Source organism: Perna viridis, chromosome 6, assembly GCF_037379345.1.
Source record: "Perna viridis isolate PV_CMFRI_1.1 ecotype Kerala chromosome 6, ASM3737934v1, whole genome shotgun sequence".
NCBI classification, from domain to species: Eukaryota; Metazoa; Mollusca; class Bivalvia; order Mytilida; family Mytilidae; genus Perna; species Perna viridis.
Window position 1 is genome coordinate 37466175 of NC_142450.1, and position 20514 is coordinate 37486688.

Genomic DNA, 20514 nt, shown 5'->3' on the forward strand with positions numbered 1-20514 from the left:
GACAACATTACTGATTATCCTAAATTATGTATGGGTATAAAAATGCATGTTGTAATCTGGTTAATTAGCTGACATTAAAAAATACATGTATTCCACAGAATGTTTAAATCACAAGAACTATTCAGCAGTAAACTTCTTTATTCAAACCAAGTAAATACATGTACAAGGGAGTTTTCCTCATTAAGAAAATAACTTGATATTTTAGAAACGCAAGTGTATTTAATATCAAATCTTAAATAACAAGGATAAACAGCACACTATAAATTAAATCCTTAAAAACTAACTAGAATTATATGACAGTGTTAAATGAGGTCGTTACAACCATGCACATGTATTAGTTACAGAGCAAAGAAAAACCCTCCCTACTGATACCTAATATCTGAAACAAAGGAAGTATGCTTTTCAACCAGCAACTATCCTGTACGTAGGAAACAATGTTGTGAACAAGTATGCTTTATGTAGACATTTTTGGTATAAAAATTTAGGTTATACTAGGAACAATTTTTTTAAAACTCCATACATTCACTCGGCAAGCATGTTGGTTAATTACAGGAAAAATAAATTTGTTAGATTATTAAAGGCAAAAAACAATCATTTGATCTTGACTTGAACTAGTCTTGACTCTATAAAGTGTCTTGTGATTGCTCTGAATGAAGATTATAATGATTTGAAAATATATGCCCCATGGTGTAACATACACATTGAAATTATCTAAGGCCAAGGATAAAAATAATCTAACCTTGAGATCAATGGTGAAGGAAACATTAAGGTCAATGGTCAACATAGTGCATGACAGGAATCCTTTCTGGAGATAAAACCACTTACTAAAGATCTAAGGTTAAGGTCAAAGGAGAAATAAATTCTACTTTAATGGCCACCATGGAATGCTGGCACAATTGTTCATATTCTTACATTTCTGTGTATCAAAAACTTTAGGACTAAGTCAAAAGAGATAGTAATTGCCTAGAAAACTGAAAAACTCAACCTTTAAAGCTCACATGCAGTTGACCAAAAGATTAAAGGTCAAGAATGTGTAAAGGTTATAAAAGTATGTAGATATCATCTCAAAGTGATAAAACACCTGCCATAGATCTTCTGCTTAGTCAGAAGGCAAAATGTTCTGGTCCATGGGAAGAACAAAAAGAATTGAACAGATAAAACCCATCTTAATCAATACAACCCCAGTGTACGATCCTCTTCACAACCAAGTAAAACTATGGAATTTGACAGTGCATACGGGAAAATCTTAAATACTTTAAAATAGAAATAAGACATAAAAACTGAAAAACCAAAGGCAGATTATATATTAAATCTATAGTTGATGAAATATTTGCAAATATTTTGCTGATAAAATAATAATTTATCAAGACTACTGGGACAGTAAGATATAATAACCCCTAACAATCGCTTTTGTTTACCAGTCACAGAAAGCATCATACATAAACCTAAGATTTTGAATCAAATAATATGATATGCATACATAGTACCCCGTAGTATACTTACATAGTACCCAGTAATATACTTATAGGTTTACCATCACTATATTTTACATTTTTTTGTCTGGTTGTTAAGAAGTACAGAATTGTGAGATGACTATAGGTAGTAAAGAACCCATCCTATCAAGCACACCCTTATGTGTTCAAATTGTTAAGAACTGTGATATCAGATAGATATATAAATTAATATTTCTGTACTACAGCTTTTCTCCTAGTCATAAAAAAACTAGCTTGTTCTTCCCCTGTCCATTACACCCAACCCTAAAAAATATTGGAAACAATGTCGTGTTTTTAATATAATTCATGTTTCTGCAATATATGCAATTTACAATGAAATACATTTTATTTACATAAAATAAGCAAAGTTACAGATAGAGACAACTTACAGCAGATTGTGTAACAAATAAAGATTAACAATAATACCTGGTCTGAGTTCTCCTCATCCATTTTAGATAAAGGTAAGATAATGTCCTCTCTTCACTCTGGATTGTGTAGTTGTTTAACATTCATACTGGCTAATTATAAACATATTCTAAATATTTTGCCAATAAACTAATAGGAAATTGATAATTTCCTGATTGAACTTGAAATATGACACTTTGTAATTTTTTGTTACACAAATACTTTTACTCAGATGAAATTAAAGGAAGTCATTACCCGTCATCCAAATGACCTTTCTGGCAAAACAGCACAACTCCTTCATAAAAAAATGGCTTCTGTTGGACTTGTAGGAATATTGAATGTAAGGTAATTTGCAGACTTAAAGGTAAAAATCTGTTTGAGGAGGGATATAATGATCCAAGCAAACAAGAGGCTCCATGGATCCTGAATTGCTCACCTGGTTACATTTTGCCTTTCAAGGGCAATAAATTTTACAAGGAGATGTCCAACAATTTTGACTCATGAAGACTTTGGTAGGACTTATCATAAGGATCATTTCAGAAATTCAAAGTTTCTTTCTATCATATTTTTCAAGATATTGGCTGAAAACGGTAAAAAAAAATGTCATTTTTCACCTTTCAAGGGCAATAACTCTTATTCGGAGTTGACTGATGACTTTAATCCATGGAGACTTTTGTAGGCCTTATAATAAGGATCATTTCAGCAATTGAAAGAATTTGGCTAAACCTAACTGTTTTGGAGATAAAATATGCGAAAAATTACTGCCTGACCCCCTATGTTTTTAGCAGCCTTATTTTTTTACCTCAGTTCTATGCAGGATTCCCCAAAGAACATTCATACCAAGTTTGATTCCAATTGGTCAAGTAGTTTCAGAGGAGAAGATGTTTGAAAGATATAACATTAAACTTGAAAAAAAGACATTGACAAAGGGCAATAACTCCAACATGGCTTAACAGATTAAAAAAGAAAACTTAGTCATTGATAGATTGCATCATGCTGAACACTTTTACTTTGTCAGAATTTGGCTAAACCTAACAGTTTTGGAGATATATGCAAAAAACTACAGTCTAACCTCTATGTTCTATATTTAGAAATGACAGCAATGTTTTGTATGGAACAAAAATCCCCACATCCGCTCTATGCAGGATACCCTAAGAAACATTCATATCAAGATTGGTTCCAATTGGTCATGTAGTAAAAGAGGAGAAGAGTTTTGAAAAATTGTTAATGACAATGACAACGATGGACACCAAGTGATGGCAATAGCTCACATGGCCTTTGTCCAGGTGAGCAAAGGGCAATGATGACACTCCCTTACATCAACAGTTATCTTGACTTTAATGACCTTTTATACAGAGATGTCTTAATTGCTTTAGATGAAGGCCTGTCCTCCCAACTAACTCTATTTATTTGTTGAATTATAAACACAAGTAATTAAAATACATGTATAATGTTCTTTGAATTTTTAAGAGTTATGTACTTTCAACAATATCCTATTTCCCACTGCCCTATATAGACAAGGAAGTCCTCTTTGCTCTTGATCTGTATTTTATAAATCAACTGACCTTTGAATGCTATTTGGTCTTTCTTCAAGAAGGTGGTTGAATTCAAAATAAACCTTGACTTAAAAACATTTAAAAAATCACTTTAGAACAGCAATCTTTAGAAGATTTATAAATTTCTTCTTAATTTTATTTTAGGTTTGTATGTCTGTTCAATGAAAAAGTATGGAAATCAATAGGGATTAATAACTAAGATTCCTGAAGGAATGTTTCTTTTTCCACCTTTTAAAAAACACATTCTGGCAATTACTCTTCAGTTAGTTCTCTACATCTTTCAGTATAAAAAGAAATTGAAAGGTGCGAAGAATTAATTGGAGAGGAAACTGAACTCTGGCTGAATCATTTTTCAAAGGTTAATTTATATTTCTATAAAATTTGAAATTTTGAAATGAGGTATTTAATGAGCATTAATTCATTTTGTGTTGACCTGATCAGAGAGTCCCATTTAAGATGTAGGAGATAATATACCTTACATTGTAATCACAATCACTTATCAAGTCTAATCAGTCTACAGACTAACTATCTTTCACAGCAGAATGCAGGACAAAATTTCAGCAATTGGTCAAAAGAATTTACAAGACTGTATCATAAAACTTAATGTCTGTTTGTTAATAGTACAGCTGTGATTGTGAATTTTTCTCTGCATTACTCCAATGCATACAAACATACTGAGTGCAGTCAATCACAAACAACAAACATGATAATCGCTGCTATCAGAAATATATCAACATTCTCTCAACAGGTGTTTTATCAATATAATCAATGATAAGTTATTGGCTATGCAGCACTAGTTTACCTATCTCTAAGGAGGATCAGTACAAATATATAGGTATTGTATGAACCACCTGTTTTTGAGTTCTTAATTTGGCTTTTATTTGCTTTCCTTGCTGTGGAAAATATGGGTATATGATACACAGATACTACAGTAGAACCTAACAACCTGAGTTTTCTTGAATAAGGTAGAATCTGATAATTGGTTTAACCTAAATTTGATACATGTTATTTTTTTTTTCAAACCACTGAAATCCACAAAACCTGTCTAATATTACATTTTTTTCTATGCCATGATGGATCATTTTAGGTTCTTCTTAAAAAGTTGTGTTTACACTTTGTGATAATCCAGACAAAAAACCTTTACCCTCAGTGCAATTAAGTCAACTGCACATATGTTAGCCACAGCCTACTTGATTATGTACCTTTAAAGCAGCACTGAGCGCTTTTATACCAAATACAACTATGATCAGATGGATGGATTTCTAAAGCTATCCGGTCTAATAGTTAAAGATGTAGTGCCATATTAAAGCTCTTCTAATATTTACAAGGAATCAACATTAAATCAGATTTTAGAAAATACAACTGTTCGGGTGTTAATCCCCAACAATCAATGAATCAATCAGACTTTAGAGTACCTTTAAACAATTCAGTGCTCTGATCTATGGTACACTTTTTGATGACCTTTACTCTTCCACCCATCATTTCCTGTTAAAACTGATGATACAGCCAATAGATCAGTAAAGGCCGATCAAAGACCCCTAACATACACAGACAGACAATTATTACACAATTATCAGACATATAGAAGTATTGCCAGTATATCTGAAAGTTAGCCAAAATAATTCGTTTTGTATTGTAGAGAATTTCTATAAAAAGAGGACATTCAGAACAATATTCTCCACAGTAATCTGTCACAAGAACAGACCTGTAATATATAATACATAACTGAAATAAGGACAAAGTCTCTGACGATTCTAGATCAGTTTTGGCAAAGAAATCCAACATACTTTGCTCCATTAACTACTATTCATATTTAAATGGGGACCAAAAACTAGGCAGTAGCAGGTGAATTTCATCCATCTTTTACTTATGTCATCCTGTGTTGTGTGTATTTGCTTACTTTTAGAAGTTTCAGGAAAACCAATTTACTTTTGACTCAAATCTTTTGCTAATTTGCAAGTTTTCTCCAGTTTCCTGGGAAGCATAAGGAAAGTTGGACAAATGATTTATACCTTCCCTATCACCTGTTTGAATGCTGCCACTTTTAATAACAATGTATTAAATAAATTAAGTAGCTGTCTTTGTAAGATGCTTTGTGATGCACCCCAAAAAAGGCTACATGTTTTTATTTTTGTAATTAAGTTGTTTTATGGGTCTATACTATGCAATGTGTAATTATTCATTCAAATTTGCCTGCTCTTAGCAGATAATCAACACTGAAAATCCAGTAGATTCTGTTGTATTTCAGCAGCATTTACAGAGTTATCTCCCTTAATTTTGAAATCTACAGTACATTCTACATAATTTTTACCTCCTAAGAGCACAGGTAATATGAAAAACCACATGTTAATTTCTGTTTACTATGACATTTCAAAAAAAAATATCAAAAATAAAAATATGTAGGCTTTTTACACATGAATCACATTTTGCATGATCCTTAGCTTGAGTGCTACTTAATTGTTAGTCAGAGTTCAGAAAATATTAAAACATGCAAAGAATACAAGGCTATTTTCATCTGGCTTTGACAGAGGTTAAAATTTAATTTCAAATTTGGAACATTCTGGACTTATCCAACATTCAAACAAATGTCTAATCCACATGAGGAAAATCAAAAGTTCATAATGAAGTGTCAATGGGCTGAAGATCAAAAACCCAAATGATATTTTAAAGGTCCTAGTTCAGGCTTTTGTATCTCAGACCACCACTTATATGAACCCCTACTTTGAATATCAGAACATAAAAATCATCTCAAGAATAAGACGATGTTATAACTTAGTTATTAAGGTATGATGGATAATAACACAATAAATTTTTACATGGTTTATTGTGAAACAATACCAGGCTTTGTACTAATACATACATGTATTTACATTTGTCAGCTTCCAGGTAGGAAGGACCTCCCCCACATCAGAATACATCAGATATTTTACCTGGTAACAGGTATGAATTACACCTGAAGGTTATCTGTCTACTGTGCCATACCTTGTAATGGGATAGTAGTAAATTTTTATTACTTTGACCGTAAAAATGACACACCATTGTAACATATTTACTTTGCTTTTACATAGCTGATATTGACCACAGTCTAAAAGATTACAACCATTTATTCAAACTTAAAATATGAGCTGTAAAAATACCAGGCATTATTACTTCTTAAATCTTTGGGTGTAAAGCTGATCTCTTTCAATGAAAATTTACAAAGTCAAGTATCTATCAAACAGTACTAAAACAATAAAGTCAATAATCTGGAGAAGATTTGCCATTTTAATCCTATAAACAAGTAGAATCAAGTCCTATTATATATGATGTCTCTGCCAAAATAAAGAATCGTGGTATTTCAAAAGTAAATTTCAATTGTATCTAAGTTTAGTAACACATAGTTAGGAAATTCAACAAAAACTGAATAGAATGTTAATAACTGTACAAAAATGAACAATAAAAGGTATTGTACATTTCATTTCCAATTACACCAAAGAATTTATAAATCTTATGTGTAATGACTGAAACTTTAATGACATTTAAGACTTGTAATACGATGTCACAATTAATTCCCCTTGACTTTTCGTTGTATATGAATATAATTCCTTTTTTTAGTGTGTTTCTTCCTGATTTTTTTTCTTTGCTGCCGTGAACTTTATTGCTTAGTATTTACTGCAGAAATGTTGGGCAAGGATCAAATTTACAAGAAATTTTTTTTCATTCTGTAATTTTATGTGGAAGTTGTGATTTGGCCCTATGAAAGAAGGTCAAAATTTAGGACATTTGGCAGTGGTCACTTTTCATGTCTATGGGGTCTCTAGAGCAAAGTTGCTAAAAATAAAAAATGCTGGTGAATTTTTCTGGCACTCTTACAGAAATCTGCTTTTATAAATGTTTCCATATTCGTGAAGTTTTATTGAGTTTGAAGCGGTGGAATTTTTTTTATATGTCAAGATGGGTCTGTTGAAATGCACTACGAAATTACTTGTGTCCTCGTACCTGTAGGGTTAATAGGAAAGGTATCCCAATTAGTAGAAGGGAGGTAACTGAGGATTGCAAGTAGATCAAGACAGTTCACAATACATTAATCCTGCTTATCAGTTTTATCAACTCTATTAATTTTGGTGATTCATATCAAAAGAATGTTCTATCTTATGAATGGCAAAAATTTCTTCTTTACAATGATATCTAGTAACAAAATACTAAAAAATAAATCTTACATGTATTATTTCCTGATTCTTTTAAAAACTGAAGGAGAGTAGTAAATAGTAGTTATAGACAAGCTTCTTTTGAAGATTACAACAAAACATTCAATCTAAAATAAGTTGTTGGAAGTAAAACATAAGGTATTATAATGCCATATATTTAAAAAGAACAAAAATTGACATTCAAGGAAAAGTCTTCTATAAACTCATACGTTATGCCAGACCTTGCTGAAACTATGCAGATTTTTTGTATCGCACTAGAACTCTAACAAGTAGGCTTCTGGAACAGGGTTATGTTGCTACAAGATTGAAGTCTTCAATACAGAAGTTTTATGGTCATCATCATGAACTCATGGATCATTATGGTGTATCAATCTGCACCATGAAAACTGATTTATTCAACATGTCATAGTTTTCCTTTCCTCGTTTGTCTACCCCGGACTTGACTTTTTATGAGCAACTCGGTGGGTGTTTCTAGAAAAAGCAGAGGACGCTTACCCTACCGGTGTACCTGGTCCATGATCACAGTTTTTAGTGGAGTCCGAGTTGCTCATTTGCTTTTGTTGCTTTGTATGTATGATTTTAGTTACTTTATGTTCTTTGTTGTGTATGTCTGTTTTCCATGTCTGGTCTTTGTCCCTGGACTACATTCTTTTGATTACAGCTATAACCTTGGTTCCCTTGATTATTCTATTAATTTTGCATGGGCTGAATTAGAGAAAATAGTTTACTGGGTTCAACGACCCAAAACAAAATCTTAAATAAGTAAATTTTACATCATTTGACCCCAGAAAAATACTGTAGATAGATAAGACATATCAGACATTTACAGAGAGGGAACAGTAACTTTGTCTTGTGCAATACACCACAATGATTTTGCAATTGTCACAAACTGACAAAAGAAGCCATACTTCAAGGCTAATTGTATCTGTCTTAACCAAACATCCATTAACCTGAGGTATTAGTTCAGGTTAGACAGAGATCTCATTTATTTAGGTGACAGGTTTATACAGTGGTTTGTTTTGAAAATTTTAACTGTATTTTAACATTGTGATTTTAAGGACTGGTAGAATTGTGAACACAAAAATAAACATGAAATAAATGTTTATAGAAAACCACTGTTACTAATAAACTAAATATACAATTCTGTTACAATTGTCCTTTACATTCAACAAATCGATCGATTTATTTAGATGTTATGAAATAACTCCACATTTATCATAGTTCAAATGTTCCTAATTTTTACAAATATTCCCTGTAAGAAGAGACCCACCATGTAACAACTGTAATTATACCTTTTGTGTATGTGCATACACTGGAAAGTATACATGGAAGGGATTCCCAATTGCAAAACATCCGGCTTGAAAGAGAGGTTTACTGTATATTTTGTAATTAAAACATATTTTTTCTACCTAGTGCCATCCCAGAATCTGTGCACTTAAAAACCATCCTACATAAATGTATCTTAGCAATTGAAGAATTAACTGATAAATCTCTGGTTAAGATGATGTTAAATTAATCTGACTATTTCCTAAAAAATTTCATCATTTACATTTCATTACAACTACAGAACTACTTTAAGAAAATTATTATTAAACTGCTAAAGATTAGAAAGATTAAACTTCAAAATGTAAACATTACAATCGATGTGTTGCAACACAACATCCATAAGTACATGTATTATTTACCTGAGGCTTTTTTTCTTCTTCCAAATGTTTAAAAATGTTCATATCCGTAGTGGACTGAATGGCCGTAGTCTTAACACCATCCATTTTGTTGAAGATTTTTGACAACACTATCCCTTGTCAAATTTTACAGGTAAAAGTTAACAGTAGTAAAATCATTAAACTGGAATGACTCACATAGTTAAACTGAAAGTACAGTAGAAGACAGACTGAAGGTACCGAAGTTTAACATCCAGGTGGACTATTTATATACCTAATAAAATTGTATTGACCAGAGACAGGACTTGGGCTACGTATACACTTTTTATTGACATTGGTTATTTATTATTGATGGGTATCATTTCATTGGTATTGAGTAATAATGGTATCTGTTTCTATATAATTAAATTGACTTGGTAATCTTGTGTTAAATAACTTGAGGAGAAGAGTTATGTAAATGTTTGGACAACACAGGATTTAAAGTTATAATATGGAAAGCATGAGTGAAATAATAATAAGAACCCTGTCTATGTTAATCTAAATATGATAAAGACTATGTGGAAACAAATCTTATGCCATTTTCGTATACCTTCAAACAGACAGCATACAGTCAATATATTGGTTGGTACATGTGCTGTAGTAAAGTCATATGCACTATGAACTTTAATGTCAAGAAGTCATGGGTGTAAAACCATAAAAGATGCATTGAAAACAGATAGAAACAAATATATTTACTTCAAACTAGTTGATGTGCATATGATCATAAAAAATGAAAAGATTGACATATTGTTTGCTTAGTAATGAGTGAAAGATGTTTAAGTGTTTATGCTACTATTTGATTCCCAGATCACCTATTCATACACAAGCCCCTTGATCATTTGTAACCTACAACTAAAGCTTCACTGTATTTCTAAAGCAAGTTCAGAAAAAAAAAATGGTTTCCATATCAGAAAACACCTGTCTACCCAATACACAATAACCTGATATCCCTAATACACATCCTCTACTACTTGATAAATACCTGGTAATTGGTACAAATTATAAAGAATACAAATAATATCTATATGCATTAGTGAACTAGGGTTATTTCCCTTCAAGCTACATTCTTATCATAATTGTGTTTTAGTGAATAGCTGCATTATCTTTCAAACTACATGTATTTATCTTTATCAGCAAAACACCTGTAAGGGAATAGTTCAACATTGATAGAGAAAATGTTCCTTTGTTTGGATTAAAAGATACAAAATGGATATGCCCAAATACAAGCCTGTCAAGTTATATAGTATGAGGAATTAGGCATTGGAATATACAGATATATATATATTAACAAATTAAGTGATTAAGCATGAATGATAAGCTTTTAGTAATAATAATAATCATGACTTAATTTAGCAATGAGTAACATCACCTAGTACAGAATCAGTGAACCTGGGTTAACATATAATTGAAAGATTAATGCTTGCTACAACACACTTATATAAAGTTGTTCAATAATTTTGAAGTTTAAAATGATCATATGTTCTATCAGATAGATGCCAATTTTTTTTTTTTTTTTTTTTTTTTTGGGGGGAGCATGTGTGCCTAGATATCCCCATTAACAGTTCAGTATCTTTCTAATAATATTATTCATAATTACAATAACAAATATTACACCATATTAATGCAGAGTCCAGTCTGCTCAATAAACTGATATACAGGCCTTTCAAATCTCTATAAACTACAAGATAATAGATGCTTCTACTTTACAGAGTGGCTGACATGTTGAATGTTTTAGGGCAATGACACCAGTAATATGTATTTGAGTTGAAGCACTTGCAATTTCTTATCTTTGCAAAGACAACTTGTACAAGAAAAAAAAAACTTTGTACCATCAACTTCTTTCATATGAGAATGTACTGCCACCATTTAACACATCAAGTGGTGGTCTACACAGTTTACTGCAGTATATTAAAGCCCTGGGCACAAGAATCTTCAAAAGAGATGTTTGTACTTGACATTTTTGTAGATCTCTTGGTGAAAGAGTGAATTTCATTCCAAAGTTCTCCATGGAAAGCATATCTTATTTCAAATTTATGCCAGTCTTGAAGCCCACATTTGAATGATTTAACCCTTTATATGATAATTCAATGCACTCAGCTAGTTTACTATAATTGTACAAGGTCAAATATACAAGATAAAGTGCAATGATTCCCAAACCTAATGTATAGACTGAAATTAAAAAATACTTTAATATAATTTTCTCAGAATTAAACACATTTGCAGTCAGCCACATAACTTTGAATTTTCAATCAAGGCTTTGTCTTCAATACTAATTAGATATGAGAAAAAGAACTCAATATAAAGGCAACTTTTCAACAATTAACTTTCTGATATCTTAAACAATGTAAAGTATTGTGGTTATACAGTTGAGAAACTAAAGCAGTTTGTTTTGTTTTCCAAAAATGTTTATAATGCAGTGAAAATATCAGATTCTGTCAATTTTTTTTTCAGCACTTTAAAAACAAAAATGTACTACCTTAAATTGAATGTGAATACTGTGCTGAACTTCACAAGTCCCTACCAAGGCTTAATAGAACAGCAAAGATGAAAATAACTTTAGGGTTTACATTCCATATACTTTCTTTTTACATGTCACTAATGAACAAAAACTTTAACCAAGGAGCCAGATGGTCTCCTTAAAATTTTCAATAAAATTTTCTCATACAATATTCTCAAACATTAATAGAAAACTTATCTTATTATTTGTGGAAAAAAAACCACACAGATAACAATTACTAATCCCATAGAAAATAGCCGTAATACTAAAATAACTTGAATTATCTCCCTTTAACTGGCAATTTGAGACATTACCACATATCCAAGTTAGTGGTAATTAAAAACTCCTTTCATCTTAATAGGTTGAACACATGTTTTCACTTGCATAAAAATCTGTAGCTGTTTGTGTATATAAAACAAATGATTTACAAACTATAAGTATAAAGCTAATAAAATCATGATTCATGTTTTGTAAAAGCTATTATCTTGAGAAAAAAAAGCCACTCTAATAGAAAAAAAAATATTCAAGAAATACAAATATTAAAAAGCAATTGTTTTAATTTAGTAGAGAAAACTTAACAAATACAAAAACTGAAAATACATATCTCTTACTTAAAGAAAGACTACATGTACAATTCTTGTTTCATATCAAGAGCATTCAAATTTATAGTTCATGTACTAAACAATATAGTTAATAACATATTTTACCTTCTGAATTAAGATGTCATTTGACGTTCGATATGAATGAACAAAAAACATAATATTCTTATGACTGAAAGGGCTGGATTCAAATCAAAACAAAAGTACAGACAGAAGGACAGAGAATGGTAAAACACTCTTCAAAGTTTAGGATGTAATTAAACACTGTGAAAGTACATACATTCATGGATACCAATTTGCCTTGGTTAAGGAAGAAACACAGGTTCATGTATTCTTGAATTCATGTCTTTGAGGTTTTCAGTATACAAATCTGTGGAAATCTTTCTTTTGGGAGCCAAATTTTGTTGATTAGCCTTCCCATAAAAACCCCAAAAATATGTAAACCCCAAAAATAGATACCCAACAAACAATAGTACTTTCATAGTAAACAAACAAGCAAAAACAAACCTTGCAACTTCGACCAATGACCTTAAAATCAATATTGTTCAAGTTTTATCAAGAAATAAATTTTGTAATTATAGAAGAAAGAATATAGAGAGTAGAATGTTAATAAGGATGGCCACCACAGGAGCAGTAGTATTACTACATGTACATAGTAATCCCATAGCCACTTCATTATAGAAAGAATAATTTAAGCAAGATAACGGTAAGAAAACCTAAGCACGAAGTATTTTTGCAATAAAGACTCCCCCAAAAAGAGAGAAAACAAGATATCTGGAAAACAAAACAAACAAACAAAACAAAAAACACAGTAGGAACAATTCAATTCAAATTGACATCAGTGAACTAACCTCATCACATGCTGGACATCGTGGACGAATTTTTTCTGCATAATGCCTCTCACACAGCAGTTGTTTTCCATGGCAACCATAGACTAAGTCTACCAGCAGTTCCTCACAGTCTGTGCATACAAAACATGCAGGGTGCCAGCAGACATCTTTGCCAATCTTACGAGCAAATACTACAAGATCTCCATCATCAATTTCACCATGGCAATGATAACAGGTCTTAAAATACAAATAAAAAAGATGATCCAAGAAAGTGTTCATTGCAATTGTTACTAAAGAAACAAATATAAAGCAGAACATGTATTATCTGACCCCTTACAAATCTACTGTAAACATAAATTGCAAATCTGAAATTATTGGAAGCATAATTTATTGTAATTTTGTCATTTTTGGCAAAAGTTCAATTTGAGTTATCGCAATATTGAGAAAAATTTAGAATATCTAAAGATGAAATTTCAATAACATAAGTTTAAACTATTGCAATATCAATCCATTCACATTCTTGACAATAAATAAAATAATCAAGATGTCCTGTCTCATTAACAAGAGGCTCCCTGAATTGCTCTTCTGGTTAAAGTTTGTCTTTCAAGGGTAATAAATTTAACAAGATGTCCAACAATTTTGACTCAACAAGACTTTGGTAGGACTTATCATAAGGATCATTTCAACAATTGAAAGTTTCTTTCTATCTATTATAGGTTTCAAGATATTGGCTGAAAGGGCAATAACTCCAACATGGCTTAACGGATTAAAACCAAAACTTGACCAGAGATAGATCTCATCATGCTGAACACTTTTACCCATGTCAAAATTAGCTAAACTTAACGGTTTTGGAGATATATGTGAAAAACTACTGTCTGACCACTATGTTCTATTTTTAGTAACGGCAGCCATGTTTTTCAATGAATCAAAAATCCCCACACCAGTTCTATGCAGGATACCCCAAGGAACATTTATACCAAGTTTGGTTCTAATCAGTCAAGTAGTTCCAGAGGAGAAGAGTTTTGTACAATTGTTAACGACGACTACGGATGAAAACGATGGACGACAACGACGACGACAGATGCCAAGTGAGCTAAAAATTGTTTTCCAGGTCAACGGTATGTGGGATCAAATAGGTTCTGTTAACTATAGCCAGGTTTTAAAAAGAACTGTGGTCTGGTAACTCTATTAATAGTTAACTTGATATTTGATGCATGATAATTTTAAAGGTTTCTTCTGAATGAAAATGTAAAGTGCATGTTCAGATTAAAATCTTAACATGTTGTTAAAAAAAAAATGTTAGGATGAAACAGTCAATTGGAGATTTTTTAATGTTTTTTAATCTTTTTGAAACTTGGTAAAGACACGTTTGAACTACTGGATGTATACCTTCAGGAAGTGGCCAATATCTACTGTGTATAGATAAATTGACAACTACATGAAATTTATTGTGTTGCTAAAAGGGAGACAATCATTGATTTTTTTTCCATTTTATTACCGTTTCTTGATCAGATTCCTGTACATATCCTATATCTAATGCTATACTGTCTCGAAGTTCCCGGAAAATATTGTATTCCTTTTTTTCTAGGTCAGAATTGATCATCCTACAGTGTTCATGAGCTAAGTCTTGTTTTGGTAACTGTCGTATTAATTGTAAATCTCTGTAGCGTTCTCCAGCAGTGCCAATTCTTGGAACTTTGTGGTTTGGAAGTTGGTCCATGTAGTCTTCTACCTAAGAACATATTTAAGTACATTCAATTCACTACTACTTGATAATTGTTTGCTGAAGTAAAAATACATGTAAGAATCAGGCAGGTGGTGATTCCAATAAATTTGTTTGTAGAAATTTCTATTGTTGAAATTCAGTCAAGGTACCTAAAACACTGGTAGGTAACGAAATAGAGGGACAATTTTGCAGAGCATTTCAAACAATTTGGATCTGTGCTATAAAAAAAATAATGTGTCCTTATGAAAACACTAATTTGTTTTGCTTGCAGTTTTTTGTTGACTGAATAAAATGTGGGTTAATGTGGAATGCTTGAGGATTTAACTCGTGTGCGGAACAAGTTTCGCACACAAGTTAAATCTAGGGTTCTTTGGCACTCGTGATAATATTTTGGTTATTCACTCTTTCCAATTAATTATTCTATTAATATTTATGTTCTGGCTAAACTACAACAAAAAGGTGCAGTTAAAAATATTACTAGTGCAAAAAAAAACCCACCAACTTATATAAAGACAGCTTTGTTTAATGAAGTCAAACAAGTATCAAAAATACTTAAATCCCTCAAAGTATTTTAGGGTTATAATATATGTGAAAATAAATATGTCTTTACTATATCTTTAGCCTACATTGACAGGAGCATATTTATTAGGAATCTGAAGTACAATAGTCTTCCTCAACCAAAGGTCATTGTTTAGGAATCTGAAGTACGATAGTCTTCCTCAACCAAAGGTCATTGTTTAGGAATCTGAAGTACGATAGTCTTCCTCAACCAAAGGTCATTGTTTAGGAATCTGAAGTACAATAGTCTTCCTCAACCAAAGGTCATTTATTAGGAATCTGAAGTACAATAGTCTTCCTCAACCAAAGGTCATTGTTCAAGTTGTTTTACATTTTTCTTATTACAATATCATGTCATGTTGAAACTTAGCAGACGTCATAACTGTAACACATGCATCACAACTATTATATAACAGAGTAAAGCAATAACCTCCAGTAAAGGGAGGAATTCAGGCTGATCTAAAATCATCCCTATTGCTAAAGTTTTATATATTGTATCTCATATAATTGAATTAATGAACATTGATTTTGAACTATATTAATTACTGTGGTATCTACATCTGAGCATAGTTGATAAGAAAAGAATTCAGAAAAACCTTTTGAAAGAAACACTGTTACTATAATTACATTAAGGCTTTCATTGAAGTCCCCAAAAGGGGGTTTGCTCATTTTTCTTTCAAAGGTATAAGTGTTTTTTATTGTTTGTAATTAGATATTCCTTGGCAGACAAGTTACGCACTTCAGAACATTGCATTTCTCAAGTGAATACCAAGTGATATAATATGTACTAGACCAATACACTTCATTATGTTATAATGTGCTAGCTAACAGAACAAACCAGGATGAGACATGTACCCTGCCCCTATAGCCAATCTGTTGTCAGACTAGGATGAGACATGTACTCTGCCCCTATAGCCAATCTGTTGTCAGACCAGGATGAGACATGTACTCTGCCCCTATAGCCAATCTGTTGTCAGACTAGGATGAGACATGTACTCTGCCCCTATAGCCAATCTGTTGTCAGACTAGGATGAGACATGTACTCTGCCCCTATAGCCAATCTGTTGTCAGACTAGGATAAGACATGTACCCTGCCCCTATAGCCAGTCTGTTGTCAGACTAGGATGAGACATGTACTCTGCCCCTACTATAGCCAGTCTGTTGTCAGACTAGGATGAGATATGTACTCTGCCCCTATAGCCAGTCTGTTGTCAGAATAGGATGAGACATGTACCCTGCCCATATATCCAGACAGTTGTCAGACTAGGATGAGACTTGTACCCTGCCCCTATAGCCAGTCTGTTGTCAGACTAGGATGAGACATGTACCCTGCCCCTATAGCCAGTCTGTTGTCAGACTAGGATGAGACATGTACCCTGCCCCTACCATCGCCAGTCTGTTGTCAGACTAGGATGAGATGTGTACCCTGCCCCTATAGCCAGTCTGTTGTCAGACTAGGATGAGACATGTACCCTGCCCCTACCATCGCCAGTCTGTTGTCAGACTAGGATGAGATGTGTACCCTGCCCCTATAGCCAGTCTGTTGTCAGACTAGGATGAGACATGTACCCTGCCCCTATAGCCAGTCTGTTGTCAGATTAGGATGAGACATGTACCCTGCTCTATAGCCAGCCTGTCGTCAGACTAAGATGAGACATGTACCCAGCCCTTACTATAGGTCTCACTAACCACTTCTAACATTTTCATTACTTCACATGTAAACAATATTCATACACTTTTGTAGTAAATTACATATATGGTTTAAAGTACACATTCTCAGCTTTATTTTGACTACTTTTAATCAGTATACACACAAATAATACACTTACAATGCATATGTCTAGGTTCAGTGTGTTTTTGGTACTACATTGGGGGATGGCCATTTGACCTCGGAAGTGGTTAGTGAGACCTTAGCCAGTCTGTTGTCAGACAAGGATGAGACATGTAGACATGTAACCTGCCCCTATAGCCAGTCTGTTGTCAGACTAGGATGAGACATGTACCCTGCCCTATAGCCAGCCTGTTGTCAGACTAGTATGAGACATGTAGACATGTACCCTGCCCCTATAGCCAATGTGTTGTCAGACTAGGATGAGACATGTACCCCGCCCCTATAGCCAATCTGTTGTCAGACTAGGATGAGACATGTATCCTGCCCCTACTATAGCCAATCTGTTGTCAGACTAGGATGAGACATGTACCCTGCCCCTACCATCGCCAGCCTGTTGTCAGACTAGGATGAGATGTGTACCCTGCCCCTATAGCCAGTCTGTTGTCAGACTAGGATGAGACATGTACCCTGCCCCTACTATAGCCAATCTGTTGTCAGACTAGGATGAGACATGTACCCTGCCCCTACCATCGCCAGTCTGTTGTCAGACTAGGATGAGACATGTACCCTGCCCCTATAGCCAGTCTGTTGTCTGACTAAGATGAGACATGTACCCTGCCCCTATAGCCGTCTGTTGTCAGCCTAGAATGAGACATGTACCCTGCCCTATACCCAGCCTGTTATCTACAGGGGGAAAGGCATATATACATAACCTTAATACCTACCTGTTCCATTGCAATACCTAAGGTATACCCATGTATACCCTTAATACAAGTTCCCATATAAGACCTAAGGATTACCCATGTATATGTATACCCTTATTTCTGTTCCCATGTAAGACTCAAGGATTACCCATGTACACTTTTATTTCTGTTCCCATGTAAGACTTAAGGATTACCCATGTACACCCTTATTTCTGTTCCCATATAAGACTTAAAGATTACCCATGTACACCCTTATTTCTGTTCCCATATAAGACAAAGGATTACCCATGTACACTTTTATTTCTGTTCCCATGTAAGACCTAAGGATTACCCATGTATATGTACACTCTTAATTCTGTTCCCATGTAAGACCTAAGGATTACTCTTGTATATGCATACCTCTATTTCTGTTCCCATGTAAGACTTAAGGATTACTCATGTACACTCCTATTTCTGTTCCCATGTAAGTCTTAAGGATCACCCATGTACACTCTTATTTCTGTTCCCATGTAAGACTTAAGGATCACCCATGTACATCCTTATTTCAGTTCCCATGTAAGACCTAAGGATTACCCATGTACACTTTTATTTCTGTTCCCATGTAGGACTTAAGGATCACCCATGTGCACTCTTATTTCTGTTCCTATGTAAGACCTAAGGATTACCCATGTATATGTACACTCTTATTTCTGTTCCCATGTAAGACCTAAGGATTACCCATGAATATGTATACCCTTATTTGTGTTCCCGTGTAAGATTTAAGGATTACCCTTGTACACTTTTATTTCTGTTCCCATGTAAGACTTAAGGATCACTCATGTACACCCTTATTTCTGTTCCCATATAAGACTTAAGGATTACCCATGTACACCCTTATTTCTGTTCCAATATAAGACTTAAGGATTACCCATGTACACCCGTATTTCTGTTTCCATGTAAGACTTAAGGATTACCCATGTACACCCTTATTTCTGTTTCCATGTAAGACTTAAGGATTACCCATGTACACTTTTATTTCTGTTCCCATGTGAGACTTAAGGATCACCCATGTACACTCTTATTTCTGTTCCCATGTAAGACCTAAGGATTACCCATGTATATAAACACTCTTAATTCTGTTCCCATGTAAGACCTAAGGATTACTCTTGTATATGCATATCTCTATTTCTGTTCCCATGTAAGACTTAAGGATCACCCATGTGCACTCTTATTTCTGTTCCTATGTAATACCTAAGAATTACCCATGTATATGTACACTCTTATTTCTGTTCCCATGTAAGACCTAAGGATTACCCATGTATATGTATACCCTTATTTGTGTTCCCGTGTAAGATTTAAGAATTACCCATGTACACTCTTATTTCTTTTCCCATGTAAGACTTAAGGATTACTCATGTACATTCTTATTTCTGTTCCCATGTAAGACTTAAGGATTACCCATGTGCACTCTTATTTCTGTTCCCATGTAAGACTTAAGGATCACCCATGTACATCCTTATTTCTGTTCCCATGTGAGACTTAAGGATCACCCATGTACACTTTTATTTCTGTTCCCATGTAAGACTTAAGGATCACCCATGTACACTCTTATTTCTGTTCCCATGTAAGACCTAAGGATTACCCATGTATATGTACACTCTTAATTCTGTTCCCATGTAAGACCTAAGGATTACTCTTGTATATGCATACCTCTATTTCTGTTCCCATGTAAGACTTAAGGATCACCTATGTACACTCTTATTTATGTTCCCATGTAAGACGTAAGGGAAGAATGTAAAGCATAATATCGGATCTTGAATAAAATAAAACTATGAAGACAAAAAAACAAAAATTATTATCCATTCTTAAAACCAAGGGTAGCCTTATTTCTAGTTCCACAGTAAAGGATACCAAATTTTAGTTCATTACCTGTTCTAAGGTAAGACCAGGGGGTACCCATGTGTACCCTAATGATACTGTTTCCTCTTTTGTAGCACAATTAACAGGATCATCTAACCGTTTCCAACCAAGTCTGTCTCTAACATTTACAAAATTTAAGTTGTAGATGTCATGTAACTCCCGGGGACATTTGCATATTTGACAAGTGTTTCTGGAAGAAAGAATAATATGGTTAAACACAAGGTGACCTACAAAAATCAAGATACATGTTTCAAAATGAAAACTTGCATTAATACACAACGTAGCTTGGTCAGCACTTTAAATAGTTGCAGTCCATGGAAAATGGCAAATACAAGTTTTATTTTCATACATATGAACAGAGTAGCATAAAAACCATTGAATAGATAGATAATTGGAGTAGACCCTGCTTTATATGCTATTACACTCACACTAAGTATAATTAGTATGAACCCCCATCATGAGCTACTTAGACTTACATACTAAATCAGTAATCTAACATGCTAGCTAAAAGGAATCAAAGCCTACAAGG

At 33.3% G+C, this 20514-nt stretch overlaps 1 protein-coding gene across 7 annotated transcripts in view; it reads right to left on the reverse strand.

The window, feature by feature from the left end:
* The window catches only part of LOC148614808 (four and a half LIM domains protein 2-like), a 75488-nt gene that overhangs the window by 20762 nt on the left and 34212 nt on the right, over nt 1-20514 (reverse strand). For all 7 annotated transcript variants that reach the window (XM_088589210.1, XM_088589213.1, XM_088589214.1 and 4 more), the window contains 3 exons: nt 19995-20175; nt 14766-14999; nt 13289-13504 (listed from right to left, as the gene is read on the reverse strand). In XM_088589210.1, the coding sequence (XP_088445336.1) occupies nt 13289-13504; nt 14766-14999; nt 19995-20175 (631 nt within the window). The remainder of the gene's footprint in view (nt 1-13288; nt 13505-14765; nt 15000-19994; nt 20176-20514) is intronic.